This window comes from Telopea speciosissima, unplaced genomic scaffold (genome assembly GCF_018873765.1).
Source record: "Telopea speciosissima isolate NSW1024214 ecotype Mountain lineage unplaced genomic scaffold, Tspe_v1 Tspe_v1.0440, whole genome shotgun sequence".
Lineage (NCBI taxonomy): Eukaryota > Viridiplantae > Streptophyta > Magnoliopsida > Proteales > Proteaceae > Telopea > Telopea speciosissima.
The window spans coordinates 2,778-19,420 of NW_025317776.1; the positions used below are offsets into that span (position 1 = coordinate 2,778).

The 16,643-nt window shown below is 38.4% G+C and overlaps 2 protein-coding genes across 2 annotated transcripts; both read left to right on the forward strand.

Annotated features, from left to right (window-relative positions):
- The first annotated feature begins 968 nt into the window (after positions 1 to 968).
- On the forward strand, positions 969 to 10,763 carry LOC122648086 (high mobility group B protein 14). The gene is made up of 6 exons (XM_043841346.1): positions 969 to 1,098; positions 1,211 to 1,345; positions 5,435 to 5,492; positions 5,579 to 5,623; positions 10,220 to 10,300; positions 10,491 to 10,763. Exons 1-6 carry the CDS (start codon positions 1,031 to 1,033, stop codon positions 10,536 to 10,538), a joined length of 435 nt encoding a protein of 144 aa, XP_043697281.1. The 5' UTR covers positions 969 to 1,030; the 3' UTR covers positions 10,539 to 10,763.
- A 3,039-nt stretch (positions 10,764 to 13,802) lies between these two features.
- On the forward strand, positions 13,803 to 14,309 carry LOC122648087 (B3 domain-containing protein At1g05920-like). The gene has a single exon (XM_043841347.1). It carries the CDS (start codon positions 13,803 to 13,805, stop codon positions 14,307 to 14,309), a length of 507 nt encoding a protein of 168 aa, XP_043697282.1.
- The last annotated feature ends 2,334 nt before the right edge of the window (positions 14,310 to 16,643 follow it).

A 16,643-nucleotide genomic window follows, 5' to 3' on the forward strand; every position in this document is an offset into this window, starting at 1 on the left:
GATGACTTGAGGACAGTGACCTTTCAACTTCCATCTCTTTCATCTATTTCTTCACCGTCTTTTGAAGTTATGGAGCATTTTGCCTTTGATTTTTTTTTTTATCAAAAATTTAAATTTGCATGATAAAAACACTTCTTTGGGGAAAGTAAATGAAAACGAGAGCCAGGCTTAAATGAGGAACAGAGCATCTCATTTGTACAAATGTACAATTTCAGTTTAAAATGAGTAAAAGAAATAGTTAACATTATAAAATATTTTAAATTTTTTATTTTATATTTATTTCCATTTGATGTATTTTGATAATTTTACTAAAACTTTGGATTAGAGTTTCAATCAACTTTCCTTAATTTGGCCTAAAAATTGACCATTCAGATGTATAGGGGGTCCGTTATCACGTGGACTAACCCATGTACTGACAAGTGGCAAATAATGAAGCATTATACTTCACAAGACATAATGATACTTAGATGGACCCTTTTATTTTTATTGGAGACTAAGGCAGTATTTAGAATGCATTCTAGGTCGATTTTGCATTCTTGAATAATAAAAATAGTTGCTTTATGGTTTGAAAATGTGAAATCGACCTAGAATGCATACCAAACATAATAATTCTAAAAGTATTAATACAAAGGACAAAGTTTTCCTCCATCCATAGAGGACAGTTCACCCACCATCCTAGGGTATGGTTTTGGTATGTTTCAAAAAACCCTTCTAATACACATTCCCGCCCTCTCCTGCCCCTCGTGGGTGAAGGGAGACTGGATCCTAATGCAAAATTGCTATAATATGCCTAAGATTTTGTTTTTCTTCATATTAGCTGAGGAGATGCTCTCTTCATTGATGATGACTTGACATACGTAACACGGGTTTGGATTCGTACCAAAAAAAAAAAACAAGGGCTGGACTGGGCTGGTATCGGCCCAGCCCAACATGGCCTTATGACGCACTTCATCGATTAACAAAAAGTAGCTGCGGCCGAATCTTCCGAAAGACCTTCGACGGCCAGAGACAGAGAAGTAGAGTGTGAGAAATGGTGAAGAAAACCACCGAGTCGAAGGAAGGAGCTTCTGCTGAAAGCACCAAAGAGGCCTCTGAGAAGTAATTGAACCCCTGCTTCCTCCTCCTACCCTTCTCATTTCTCTCTCTGTTTTTCAGTAAGTTTGGTTTCTTGGTCTTCAGTTCCTGACGTTGTTTTCTGGATATATTGCAGGTCAATAATCTTGAAACCAAAGGTATCGGCGAAGACGAAGAGGGCGGCGAAACCCAAAGCCAAGCCAAAGAAGAAAACAAAGAAAGAGGACGCCAATAAGCCCAGAAAGCCCCCAACTGCTTTCTTCTACTTCTTGTATGTCACTCTTTAACAATTTTCCTTCCCTTTTCACTTCGTCGTACACTGCCTTTTTATTCTTCTTTTCATTTTGTTATTCCTCTATGTCACATGCTCCTCCAACCTATTATGTAACTGGGGTGGAACTAAAATATGAAATTGGGTAGTATTCTAACTTGAAAAGGGACTTTACATCTCATGAAAGTCTAAAACAAATATGGTATCAATAACCTCTAAAAATTTGCTTCTGATTAGGGGTGTCTCGTGTTCTCTTATCAACCATTTTGGGACCAAAACGGAAACTGAGTTGGGGGAGGGGGGGAGTCGTTCTTTTGTTGAGTTTACAGTTTTAAATCCAATATATATCCATTTTGTACCTACGACTTAGTGAAGTTAGTTTGGTGGAAGGTAAAATAAAACCTACAACACAGAGAAGAACTTTGAGTTGTTTGTAAGCCTAGGTTTGTTGGAAGGAGCCCTAGGTAAAAACTGAAAACTGTATAGGTAGTATAGTCGTCAATGCGACTAGGTGACCCAAGGCGTTGGAGGGGTGCTTGGGCGACAAGGCATCACCTAGGTGCCCTAGGTGTGCATTAATGACTTTATCTAATATAACAATGATAATTTTATATAATTATATATATGATTATACTAGTAATAATCTAATATTAGAAAACCAAGATAAAATAAACAAAACATTAGATATAATATAAATATATTCATCAAAAAACAAAGCAATAAACATAAAGCAATGTAGAACTCGGGAAGTGCCAACAAAGCAACTTGTTGTCTTGGACAGTTGGACCTGAGAAAGAGCATGAATACCTAGGCAGCACCTTGACAACTATAGTAGGTAGTGAAGTGAGCAACAATAAAGTTCTCCAAGGAACTCTTCTTTTTTGGGGGGTAAAGGAGCTCAAAATTCTGAAGGAAGATTTGCATTTATTAAATCAAATGTATCAGCAAAGTTTTCATAGCATCTACTCAAAATCCCCATGCTTGGTAACCTTCTTGAGAGGTTTGTCCCAACTTAATCAACCCCCATAAGGATGACCGTCAATGAGTAACTGTATTTTCTGAATAAGATTTTCTGTAGTATTTAGTGGGATGAAACTTTGGATAATTTCTTCATAGCACTAAAGGTTTGAGACAAGGGATTTACCGTAGCTGCTATTATTCATTTTGATGTTGGAGTTGCTGAATAGATTGGAGAGCTTTGGTTAAATTGTAGGGTTCTAGGTGAAGGTTGGTCTTCCAAGGATATCAGATACAGTATGCAAATAATATGATAGTAATGATGGGATAATATTATGGTCAAATGTGCCATCAGCTTTGCATTCTTTTTGTGTTTGAAGAAATAACATCTGGTGATGTGGGAGCATGTTCTTCTCCTAGTGATGGTGTTTTCTTCATTTGTGTGTGAGTGGTTATACCAAAGTAGTTTCTGTAGGTTGGTGGAGATCAATTCTTTTATTGATTTATTGTTTTTTTGTAAGGACATGCCTTTTGACAGCCATCAAGGAAGTCTTACTGGATGGGCCATTGATTGAATGAAGTGAAAGGTTGAGCTGGGGAAACTGACCATAGGTTTTCCCCTTTGATTGCTTGCATGTCAAATTTGGAGGGTTATCTGACCATATAACCCACCATGTATTGATATTTTCCCTTTACGTAAGTGATGAACAGTTTCTTAAAAAAATGACTTTTTAATGTTGGAGGTTTATTATGCCACATAGCAAAGTTTATTTAGCTGTTAGTTGTTGGACCGGTGGCAACCCTAGAGGAGGGTGATTTGGGTGTGGCAGAATAAAAAGACCAATTAAATCTTAACTCTACCCAATCGATGAAACACAAATGGTGTTTATAAAATCACAAGAACACAAAGTAGAGAAGGGGGTGAGAGAAAATGATACAATTTGACACAAGGGATTAGAGTGGTTCGGCACACTTGGCTACATCCACTACCAAGAGCGAGTGGTCTTGGAGTTTCACTATCCTGATCACTTTCCTTGTCATGCTATGTCTGAAGAAACACTCAAAGTCCATCATAGCAGCTTTATAAAAGATGACACACCCTATGACTAATTATCATGAGTAGTGAGGAATGAAGATGATGATGAGGCATACTGATCAAACCCACCATACCTGACATTGGATGTCTCCATGGGAAATGAGGGTGCATGCCACTGTCCTTGAACTCCAAACCTACCATATGCACTACTCTCCTCCAGACTGAGGCCTCTAAGTGTGTCAAACAAAGAAGAATCATCTATCTCCATGTCAATGTTGTCATCCTCCTCATCTGGTATGAACCTGCAACAGGGGCCTCTAGAATAACCTACACGCAGGGGCACACACACTATTGTCAGCATCCTTTGTAGCATGATCAAACTGGGTCTTTCTTGTGAATAGGATAGGCTCCAGCTCCTCCTCTGGCTCCAACTCCAACTCAGCTTGGTCATACTCCTCTCGAAGGGATGCAAATTTATTGCCATCACCACCACCATCACCATTATCATTGCCATCGCCATCATCTCCAACACCAGACAATGGTGTATGAGTGTGGGAACTGGAATGCGACCATTCGACATCCTTCTCATCATCTCCGCCAGGTTGGGACTCAAAAGTTCATTGTGTCTGTGAGTGAACTCAACCCTCTTGAGAAGCCATGAACTCTCTAACATTAGTACCCATCTGACTAGCAATCTCGGGGTTGGTCCTACCACCAGGGTGTTCTATCACATGATCACTCTTCGATCCCTCACCCATTCGTACAGGGGATCCTCCTCATCTGAGTCCACCTGGAAGATGTTGCTAAGCTCGATTGGGTCGTTGTCATTATCCATGCCCATGCATATATGCTGAATCTTCAATCTTATATTGTAGTGCACATACACCAGACGTTTATGACCCAATTGGTTCTACCTCTTGGAGTTGATAATTGAAAACATACTCCAGTTTCAGTTGCATCTGGATGCGGAACATGTTTGGGAGAGCACTTTAATTTCTATCTTTCTCAAGTTAGGTAGATCTCTCCCATATAGCACCCACCATTCACCTGCATTAGAATATTCTTTGTAAGTGATTGTAATTGGTACATTCATATCTGAATCGTACCAAGAAACTAAATTAATGGACCTACCAGGAACAGTATTGGCCTGACCAGACTTGCTGCACAGCAAAGTCCTTGTGGAGCTTTGGGGGAAGATACATGGATATTAGAGGAAGCTTCCTGTGGAGCTGTGGGTGAAGATACAAGGATATGGAAGGGAAATGTTAAAGGGTCTTTCCAGTGAAGTCTATTGTTAGTCCTTGCTTTCAAAAGGCAAAACTTTTTCCTATAGACTTGGGGTAAAACAGTCCCATCACTAGTGGAATCATCATTCATTGGCTTTTTATGCGTGATGCTGTACAAAGTGGTCTAGTAGAGTAGTGTAGCTAGCTAGCCAATAAATGTGTGATGTGTGTGGCGGCATAGGAGAAAGGGTGTCATTGCATTTGGTTGTGTTAGCTGAACCGAGAATGAGAGAATGGCTTGAGTGAATTGTTCCTTCACTCACAGCCCCTTCATTTATATCTTTTACTTATGAGCATAATTACAATACTGCCCCTGTATAGCCGACTATGCTTATATCAGGGGAATAAACAAGAAAAAAAGGGACAAAAACACCCAAAATACCCTTATCGGGTTACATAACTCAACAGTTTGCTTCTTGTATTATTTAGGAATAAGATTGTTTTTTTCCTACATTGACTGTTTTGTGATGGCCTTGGTCATGACTTGATAATTAAAGGTTTCTTTATTTCATGGCTAAGCATCTATATGGTGAGAAAAAGGTCGAATTCTTTGGGTGTCAAGTGCCTTATGTGATACTATGTTTATTTTACATACTAATAACTCTTATGACAAAAAACATTTGGATCCCCAGCCTTACAAATGCATCTTTTAACTAGTTAAACAGAAAGAACTTTAGGAATCAAATTATATAACAAAATAGTTTCTTGAAATGAATAGAGGGGGGATTTGAGCATAAATCTATTCTTACAAAAGCCTTATGAGCAGTGATATGCACTGCATTCTAACTGTTCCTTCTGATGATTTTGAAGGGAAGATTTTCGTAAGGAATTCCAAGAGAAGAATCCGGATGTGAAGTCGATGCGTGATGTATGTTCTTGATGATCGATGTTTTATTTCATTTAGTGATGCATGTACTTGATGATTCACACATTTTGTGATACTTCATGTTTCAGATTGGCAAGGCATGCGGAGAGAAGTGGAAAACAATGACCTATGAGGTTTGTTGATTTGTTTAAGCACCAGATATGTTCTTTTAAAATTTGAGCCAATTCTCAGCATTTGTAGTCAATCTTTTAGTAAATTCAGGCGTTGGTTTTCAGGCTCTTCTGAACTGTAACTTGTACTATTATCATAATGGAACATAAAGTTTTTGTAGGAGCGGTAGGCAACCCAAGAGGGGGGTGTGAATTGGGTATATGACGGAATATGATTGACAAATAAAAACTCAACTACCCAATCAAAGGATGAATGCATAGTTGTAAATTTAATGTGCAAATGTAATTGAGAGGAGATGAGAGGCAATGAGATTGACACAAGTGTTATAGAGTGGTTCGGCAACTTGCCTGCATCCAGTACCAAGTGTTAACCCTGCTCTTGAATTTTCCACTAGAATGATTGCAATCACCCTCACAAATGTTTTCTGGGTTCGACAATAACCCAAGTGTTTTGACTCACTCAAACCTAGTGGTTTCCAATAATCACCACTAGCAACCCTTACGACAACACCTTTAAATAAGTGTTTGAATTTTTCCTCTCAAATTACCACAATGGCTCCAATAGCCGGATATACAATAGAAAGCATGTTGTCATTGCATGCTGAACATGGACTTACTGAAGTATAGAAACACTTCATGCTAGGGGGTGGGTTTACACAAGGGCTTATGATATCCAATAATGTTTCCACTTGCTGCTATACGCAGGAAGGCCAAGATCACAATAGTGACTTGACTGTCCAAGGATCACTGCACACAAACCATCCTGCACACTATGAAACTTAAGAGAAAGGTTAGATATACCAATGAGATTAAGCCTTTTCACCTTTGAACACAAGGAATCACCAAAAACAATCATAGACATACAATGTTTCAACAGTTTTGTCTGGGGTTGGATTGGCTCTTTTATATATGTTTCATCATACACACAATGCTGGTCTTCTCTAGTAGTTTATTTTCTTTTTCATTGTGTTTGGAGCCCATATTATGCTCCTATGGTGGCTTAAATAATATATGAAAATTTCCATTCATGTGACCTCATTGCTTGGCTGTATCCTGAGGAGTGAAGGACCTGAAAATCTTTGAACACGTTGAATATTACTCTGTACTATTCTATCCTTCTTACATTTTGTATGTTCTGATTTGCTTTATGGGGATCTCCTTGACTTTCCTAGTTACTACTTTTACCAGCCTAGTGCTTGTTCTGAAATTTTCTAAAATATATAAATAAATAAGAATAAAAACAATAAAAAAAGGGGTACAACAATCCCGTTTGAATGATATATTTTTAATTATTGAAATGTAAAACCATTTTCAGTGTTGTTCAATGTAGACTATTTCATATTTGATTTCTAAGTCTCAGTAGTTGTACGTTGTCTTGTGCAATAACTGATAGGGCTAGGTTCACTAATTAGTAAACAAACACCCAACCCACAAGTAGGACTTAATATGTACTGATTTACAGCAGTATAGGACTCTTAATAATAGCAGCATTAGGAGTTGGATCAGACCTAAAATTAAGTCAACAGCATAGGCACGACAACAATACTATAACCCCAAAGAATGATCACAATCCAATGGTTGGATTGGTAACTACAGCAGCCTACAGTATATGGCAGCTTGCTGTCAAATTTAGTTACTACATGTAACTCATAAACCCTAGCATAGGATAACCTAAAATTGATAGAAACAGTTGGTCTCAGTTACAATATGATACATTGATACCCTTAAATTATCTTCACTAACTAGTGGTCAGAACACAAGTTACAGAAACAATCCCAAAATAGAAAGTAGTTGCTAAAACAACAAGGCCGTAGTAACAACCGGTGGAAGACTCAGTTGAAGCCAATGTTCCTACTTCGGGGAGGGGTTGGCCGACTCTATGTGACTTCAGAAAATCAGCCAAGCCTAATGGCTTGATGTGATGCACCGACTCATGAAACAAACTGGAAACTGTAGGAGAAAAATAGCAACTTACAGCCACCAGCCAAAGGAAGGATATTACACTCCCAAAGTTTGGCCTGAACTGGAGTTGCAGGAGCTTGAAGTTTGCTACAGTAGAATACCAAAACAGCAGTGCCGTTGGGTAGGAATCGATGGAACACTCTTCAAACAATCAACAGCAGCAATAACAGTGAAGGTAGATGACTCGGTACCTCTCTGTTGAATCCTTGTGCAGGTTTAACAAAATAGGAAGAAGGGGGGGTATGACCAACGCCTTTCATCTATGGCCTTGGTCAGTCTCTCACTAACCTAATAGGCTTCTCACCTTTCATTGCATCTCTCAGCATTTGTGGGTAAACAATCAAGCTTTTCATTTATCTATAAAATTGTGGTGTATAGGCTTAACTTACTTAGGAGACTCATGGAAAGATATAGAGATTGCAAGTAGGATCTCCATATGGTCTTTATTGACGTAGAAAAGCTTATGATAGAGTCCATAGAGAGTTAATCTGGAAAGTACAAGAGAACATAAGTGTTTCAGGTAAATATGTGGACATAATTAAAGATATGTATGATGGTGTGGTAACCAGTGTAAGAACTGTGGGGGTCACTTCCCAATTACAATTGGGTTACGTTACTTACGTCAAGGATCAGCTTTGAACCTTTATTTGTTTGCTCTTATCATGGATGGTTTAATCAGAGACATTCAAGATGAGGTTCCTTGGTGTATGCTTTTTGTTGATGATATTGTTTTGGTGGATGAGACAAAAGCAGGATTACGTCAAGTTGGAGTTATGGAGATCAACCTTGGAATCAAAAGGTTTTGAGATAAGTGGAATGAAGACGGAGTATGTGGTATGTAACATTAATTACACTAAGATGGATAATGAGGTGGTGAAAATTGATGAGAGGGAGATTCCACAAAGTTATTATTTTAGGTATCTGGGCTCAATCATAAATAAAGAAGTTGATATAGAGGATGATGTTTCACGGAGAATTAAAATAGGATGGATGAAGTGGATAGGTGTGTCTGGAGTGTTGTGTGATCAACGTATTCCTTTAAAACTTAGAGGAAAATTTGTTATAGGATAGTCATACGATCGACTACGATGTATGTTGTAGAATGTTGGGCAGTTAAGAAGCATCATATAGATGTACTCATTTTAGTTGAGATGAGGATGTTGAGATGGATCTGTGGCAAAACTAGAAAGGATAAAATAAGGAATGATCAAATTAGAACTGATTTGGGAATAGCTCCAATATATGATAAGATATGAGAAAGTTGTTTCACTTGTTTGAGGTGGCATGGCCATGTTCAAGGAAGGCTTGTAGATGTGCCAGTACAGAGGAGTGATTTGATTTTGATTTTGATTTTGATTGAAGGAGCTAAAAGAGCCCGGGGCAGACTAAAATGACTCTGGGAGAAGTGGTGGAGGAAAGACATGCATTGCTTAGGCTTGTGTCAAGTATGATCTCAAATAGAAATGATTGGAGGACAAGGACCATGTAGCCGACCCCATTTAGTTGTAAGGCTGAATAGATATGTACGGGGCGGAATGCTGGGCTATGAAGAAATGCCATATAAATAAACTTGGTGTTGCAGAGATGGTGTCAAGTATGATCTCAAATAGAAATGATTGGAGGACAAGGACCATGTAGCCGACCCCATTTAGTTGTAAGGCTGAATAGATATGTACAGGGCGGAATGCTAGGCTGTGAAGAAATGCCATATAAATAAACTTGGTGTTGCACAGATGAGGATGTTGAGATGGATGTGTGGGAAAACTAGGAAGGATAAAGTAAGAAATGACCATATTAGAGCTGGGTTGGGAGTAGCTCTGATTCATGATAAACTTAGAGAGAGTCGTTTGAGGTGTTATGGCTAGGTTCAATGAAGGCCTTCAGGTGTCCCAATTCGGAGGAACGACATGATCCTGATTGAGGGAACCAAAAGAACCAGGGCAGGCCTAAGATAACTTTAGGAGAAGTGGTGAAGAAAGACATGCTTAGGTTAGGCCTTGTTCCTAGTATGACCTCAAATAGAGCTGATTGGAAGATCAAAGATCCATGCGGTTGGCCCCATTTAGTTGGACTTTGATGATGTGATGCTGTTTCTTTTGTATTACACTCCATCTCGAGGCCTAGAGCAGAATGTTGAGCAGTCAAGAAGCGGTACGTAGCTAAGAAAGGTTGATGCCCTAGAGTTTGTGTCAATGTTGCCCCCCCCCCCCCTCCCCTACTTCTTTTCTATTATTCTACTGTCTCTTCTAGGATCCATCTAGCCGACCCCATTAAGTTGGGATAAGGCTATGTTGTTGCTGTTGTATAGGTTTGAAGCCCTTACAATTAAATAGGTTCTGATAGCACTTAGAACAGAATATGGAAAGTACTGAAAGGAGTCCCACACATGGTAGGAACCTTGTACAATAAAACAACTTAATAAAAATTAAAGATAACTTATATCTAAATCGTATCCAAATAAATCTCTAAATAGAAACTACATATAACACCCCCCCCCCCCCCCCACCCCATGATTCTGGTTTTGAGTGAACCAGCTAACACATAGACCATATGTGAGAATAAGGAAATTTTTCTTTTTTTAGGAGGCTGAATATGTGTTTGACTTTTGGTCCGGTCCTTCTGTTTTTTTTTTTCAAGGAGAAGGTTCAATACTATGACACAGCCACAGAGAAAAGAGCCGAGTTTGAGGAGGCCATGCAGGAGTACATCAAGAGGAAGGTAGCTTGTTTGCTGAATTTTTTTTCTTTGTTTGAATTTTTCTATTTTTGTAATAGTTTTCGATTTTCTTTTTTTGGGTATCTATTTACTTTTTTTTTTTTTTTTTTTTTAATAAAATGATAATTTTGATGATGAAGTTTTAGCATGGTGGTAACTTGGAAAAAGCAAACTTATTGTTATTTGAATGCAGGAAAGAGGTGAGGATCAAGAAAGTGAAAGTGAGGATTCGGATTATTGAAGCATGATGGTTTGATAGGTGGAAGGTGATCAAAGTAGGATCAGAAGTTACTGACAGAGGTGTATATTTAGTTCATAGGACAGAAATGCTTCTCATCGCATTGAAGTTATGCTCTTCTGTAACATTGTCATTGTATATTATTGCTCATATATTAGAATTAGGGTGAGCAAAATTCATTTATTTGGACTTACCATAATTGAAAAGCTATCACCACGGATCGCTTTAGATGGGAGTTGTTTTCGTTTATATTTTTTTCAATGTCGCTGGTTGTACATTGCCCTGTTAAAAAGGAATCTGTATCTGCTGAAAGTGTTTTCTTCCTCGGCTGAGGGATAAGAGAGGACAGGAATTCCATGACTGAAATGCCAAAATTCCATTTTTTTGGAGATACCAAAATGGTCTTAGAGTCTAATTAACAGCTTAGAAGTTGCACCCAGAATTACATTGATGAATTGCATACAATCTGCTTTTCAGATAGATTGCTTCACTGTTGAACTTGGGCTGTGGATGGGTTCATATCCGAACAACTCAGCTTCAAATCTGCAACTATGGAACCTCTGTCGTAGGATATTTCTTGTCCCCTCAGACCATCTGTAGCTTCTCTGTCTGGGGTGGGTGGTTGGCACTGAAACAATTTCCTATTTTTCTGTGGGGGGAAGGGATAAGTACCGACCGAGGGGTTATCACCAGGGATTTTGTGCTTGCTTTTATAAAAATGTTTTGGGAAAAGGTTTTCTAAGCCACCAGGGTAGAGTACATTAGGCCTCTTGTGTTTATTTCTCTCTGCTTCGCATGAAATAACCTCGCTGCCCTCCAATGTAGGATATCGTTTTACTGCATCTCATTGGTGTGCTCCTCGACGCTGCTTGCTCAAAGAACTCTCCCAAATGTTTTTTAATTGTAACAACTTACAAGGATTTTGAGAACACAATAAAATTTCTTCTTCATGTATTCCCATCCTGGTAGTCTCTATCAAATTAATAATTTGTACTTTTCGATTCTTCCTGTAGTTGCAAAATCTCTAATTTCTCAAGATGGTTGCCAGGCCACAGAAAAGAAATGAAAGAATGGATTATAAGGAAAAGACAACAAATTTTTTTTTAAAATTTTTTTAAAATTGAGACTAGAACGAGAAGAAGGGAAATAGTATTGTTTCTTGGATGTTGGAACCCAAAAAGGAAATGGTGACAACCCAGATGGAGGATGACACCAGACCACAACCCACACCAACAACAATGCCTAGAGAGCTTCTGAATGCAATCAATGAACATGGAGATGATGATGTGGTGTGGGTGATAGAGAAGACACTAGCAGGTACTTATGTGAGTTGGGGTCATAACTGTCTATCTATACCAGAAAGCCATGTAAGGTTGGAAGAGTTCTTAAGTGATGCAGAGAGAGGCAAGCATCACACAAGGAGGGAATACCTGTAGATGTGTTGATTTTGGTAATGGGAGCCAAAAAGCCTGAGTTGTGGAGTTTGAAGTTGAAAAAATGGCTGATGAACAGAAGCGGAACTTATGTATTAATAAAAAATCGTGCCAAGTTGGTGGGGGACAAAAATCTACATGAGGGTGATACACTCCAAATCTGGTCTTTCTGAGGTTCACAAAATGGAGGAAGGAAGAATGAGATTGAGATCCCTATTTATGATGTCTAATCTGCTATAGTGATATTTTCCCTCCTTCAATTTGAAGGGTATTTCAAATTAAAAGTCTGATGACAATATTTCTTTCTTTGTGGCATGATTGTGTTGGGGCTCCAAGTGGAATCATTGATCCCACATCTGATGTGAAGGGTTATAAGGACTTGGGCAATCTCTCCTTAAAGATCAGATTTTAAGGATGAGTTTTACCCAGGTATTAGAGAGCAAATTGCTAAAATGTTCACAAAAAACCTTAGTGACTTGAAAAAAGAAGAGTCAAGGGGTAATGTCATTAACTCATGTATTTTTACATGATTATTGAGGATTTTCATCCTCCCAAGTGCGGTGGACTGTCCAACGCACCTTTAAAGTGCATTGGACAGTGGCTACTGCACTTGGGAGAATAAAAATCCAATGCACGAGTGAGGTACATCGTCCGATGCACTTTAAAGGTGTACTAGACAGACCATACTTGAGAGGATAAAAATTCGACTATTGACTGTAATGTCATTAACTCATGTATTTTTTATGTGATAATATCTTATTACTAGTCTCATATCCAGCCAACCAAATCAAACCCAACTATGAAAGGCCACCCAAAAATTAAGTGACATTGTCAAAAGTAAGCTTCTTTTTTTTTTTTTTTTTGGGGGGGGGGGGGGGTGGTCCCTTAAAGTTCGTTTGTTTCCATGTAAAAAGGTGAGAAAAAAAATCCTATAAATAAGATTATTAATTTATTCACTATGTATTTTAATACAAAATGTAAAATAAAAAAAAATTGTAGAAATTTTTATAGGGTAAATTTTTTTTAATGTAAAATATCATATACACGGAAGATTTTACAATGAAACAAGCAATGCCTTAATGAATAACATCGTAATTAGTTTAGTTTGAATCTGATTCCAAAAGTTTTGTAATAATATTGAGATCATTATTGTCTCCTGTTCCCTGTCCAGTACAGTGGTCCAGTGCCTCTCATAGGGGGCGGGAAATGATAACCTAACCCCCTGTCCGAGGGAGGTAAAACGCATTTTCGCCTCCCCATGAGAGGAACTAGACCACTGAAAGACAAGGAACATGGCTGTAGAAAAATGCGGTGAAACATGACCCTTGGATAGGGGCAAGAGGGGGTCGAAATGACCACAACCCCCTATTTGGTCGTGCATGAAGACCCTCCCCTTAACGTATTCAACACCATATAACAAACCAGAAATATAACAAACCAGAAATATAAATCTATAAGATTAAATAGATAGATATAATATATAAATTTAAAATTTTTTTAACAATACCCAAGCAATTTATTTTCGTTTCCATTTGATTTTAATTCCGGTTTTCAATTTCGAATCACTCTTGACACTGTGGCCCAACCACCCTCCACGAAAGAGTGGTCTCCCTCTCTCTCTCTCTCTCTCTCTCTCTCTTTCTCACATTGACAGTGGAATCCCAGGTGGAGTAGAACTCGATTTTCATCACAACCCCTTTAAATACAGCCTCAGCTCTCTCTCAACTTCTACATAAATTCCATATTCTTTATCTAGATCGATTACTGTTTTAATCCTGGCTTTTTTAAAGATATTCTTGTACGTATTTTCCACAGTTTCAAGAATTGATTCAAGATGGCCAAGCATGCACCTGATCAACCTGCACCAGCAATGCCTGGAAAGCTTATGAATGCAATTACTGATCTGGGAGGTGAAGATGTGTTGTGGGTGATAGGGAAAAAACTGGAGAAAACTGATGTGAGCAAGTGTCATAATCGTCTATCTATTCTAGAGAGTCAAGTGGCCGTGGAGGAGTTCATAACAATTACAGAGAGGAGCGAAATTTCTCAAAGAAATAAGATAGCAGTAGATGTGGTGTTATTGGTGACAGCAGGAGGAGGAGGAGGAGGAGGAGATGATGAAGCTCATCATCAAGGCACCCAGTTATGGGGATTGAACTTTACAAAATGGGAGATGAAAATTAGTAGCATTTACGTATTGATCACAAATTGGTGGGAGTTGGTGAGGAACAACAGTTTAAAAAGGGGTGACAAAGCTCAAGTTTGGTCCTTCAGAAGATCTCATAATGGAGGAGAGAAGAAGAAGAAGCTTTGTTTTGCAATTAATGTACTTCGTAATTAAACCAAAATGGCACTAGGATTATTATGCCCTTAATGTTATGTTGGAGTAGTTTTGGATTGGTTCTTTAGAAAATTACTGAATAGATAGATAAGAACAGAGAAGAAGAAGAAAAAGAAGAAAGCTTTGTTTTGCAATTAATTAATGTTCTTTGTAGAGCACAACGATGTTATCTAGAATCCCTTCATATATATTATGCTGAAACCCCCCCCCCAGATGCCACACCGCGTGTTCTCATTGCCTGCCACGCCCACGTTGCCCTTGTATTCCCCTATAGAAAATGCTCCCCCAATTAATACATAGCAAAACGTTTCATGCGCACGGTCGTGCGAGCTTGCACAGTTGCGCATGACCCTTGAATGGGGATAAGAGGGGGTCAAAATGATAAAAAAATCTCATATTTGACGCATCATAATCCAACCCTGCCTTATGTGGCCCTGCATGAAAACCCTCCCCTTAACATATTCAACACCATATACACACATTAGAAATATAAATCTATGGAATCAAACAGATAGATATAATGAATAAATTTAAAAAACTCATTCTATAAAAGCCCAAAGAAATAGATGAGTGGAAAAGGGTCACTCTCAAAATCGAAAGGTTTTTATTATTTTAGGTTGTAATGGTTGGTGCAGTTTATCAATTTGTGGTATATTTGGTTTCTATTCGTTTTTCAATTGATTTGTAACCAATTTTTTACGATTCCCAACTAAGGGCCTCTTTGGTATCACTTTTCATTTTCATTTTATGACATATAATATTTTTACAAGTGTTTGGTACAATTTATGGACCTTATTTCTATTTACAAAACATCAAAATAATAGAAAACACCCCCAAAATGATAACAGTTCAGATCGTCTATGGCGCAGCTGCCCATAGCGGCTTGTGCGGCGTAAGCTGGGCCGCGCGCGCAATGACCACCTTATCCTAAGGGTGTCAAAACCAAATCAAAACCGTTTATCGAAACTGAATCGAATTGTTTAAACAGAAACCAGCAGGCCGTTTAATTAAATGGTCCAATTATGGTTTTAGAAATGACACGTTTATTTAATCGGTTCGATTCGATTTAGATCGATTAATCCAACGGTTTCAAACCGTGTAATCCAATTAAAATCGATTATAACCAAACCGTTTAACCATTTTAAAACCGCTTCTGGATCTCTGTATTTTGAAGCTCTAACCATGGCGTCCATTGTTCCTATTTCATTCTTAATTTTTATATGCGTCTTCAATTCCTTAATGGTTATATGCACTGCCAAAACCCCCATTTTCTATTAAAGAATGCAATAGGTAACCAATGTAAATTAGACTTAGTAAATGGTTTATGAAACCATCTAGTAACCGTCTAACCGAAACCGTGTAAAGCCGTTTAAAAACCATTTAACAGAAACCGTTTACCGAACGGTCCAGATTTGGATTATGGGTCTGATTACGATTTCTATCCTCAAGCAGTCAAAACCAAATCGAATCGAACCGTTTAATCGAAACCAGACCATTTAACACCCTTACCTTATCCCCTGCTCGGGCAAGGCGTTTGGGCAGGGGTAAAGCGGTCTTTACGTGCGTGGCTCAGTCTGTGCCGCTCAGGCCGCTACATGCAGTGCGTCGTAGAGGATCTGGATCAAAATGATAATGGACTCTTGAGTCCATTATGGATTATGGCCAAAATCTGTTTTTCCTTTATTTTTTTGGGAAAATTTCTTGGATCTACTTAACAATAAAAAAAATTACAAAACTAGAATATATAAATTATGTTTTACAATTATAAATTACGATATTGAAAAGATTTACTTAACCCCATCAAATTAAAAATATTAAAATAAACAACCTAAAATACCCTCGCAACCCACTTCTTCTTCTCCTCACGAATTTTTTATTCAACCGCTTCACAACCCCTGCCTTCCATCTCTTTCATTTTTTATTTTAATCAGAATTGCTTTCGAGTTAAGCATTGTGCTTCTGTCTCCCCCTCTCCTCTTCGTGCTCGATCTCTCCCTGGGTTAAATCTGTCGGAACGATGTACTCGGCTTTCTTAAATTGGGTTGGCTTGGGAGATGAAAGCTTCAAGTCGAATTCTTCGATGGCGTGGAAGGTCTTGCGTGACGTTGGTTTGGAGTTGAACTGTCAGAAGAGAGATTGTTTAGGTGAGAGATGCTTCCGTGGTATTGGAGTTGGGACAACTTTGCTGTCAACAGTGGTATCAAATACTTCTAAGAGCTGCAATTGTAACTTCTCAAAGCAGTATCAAATAAGGCTGAGATTTCACCGACAGAATCGCCAGGCTCTTGATGACTTTCAGATGAAAAAATAATATTTTAATAGAGTTGAAAATGG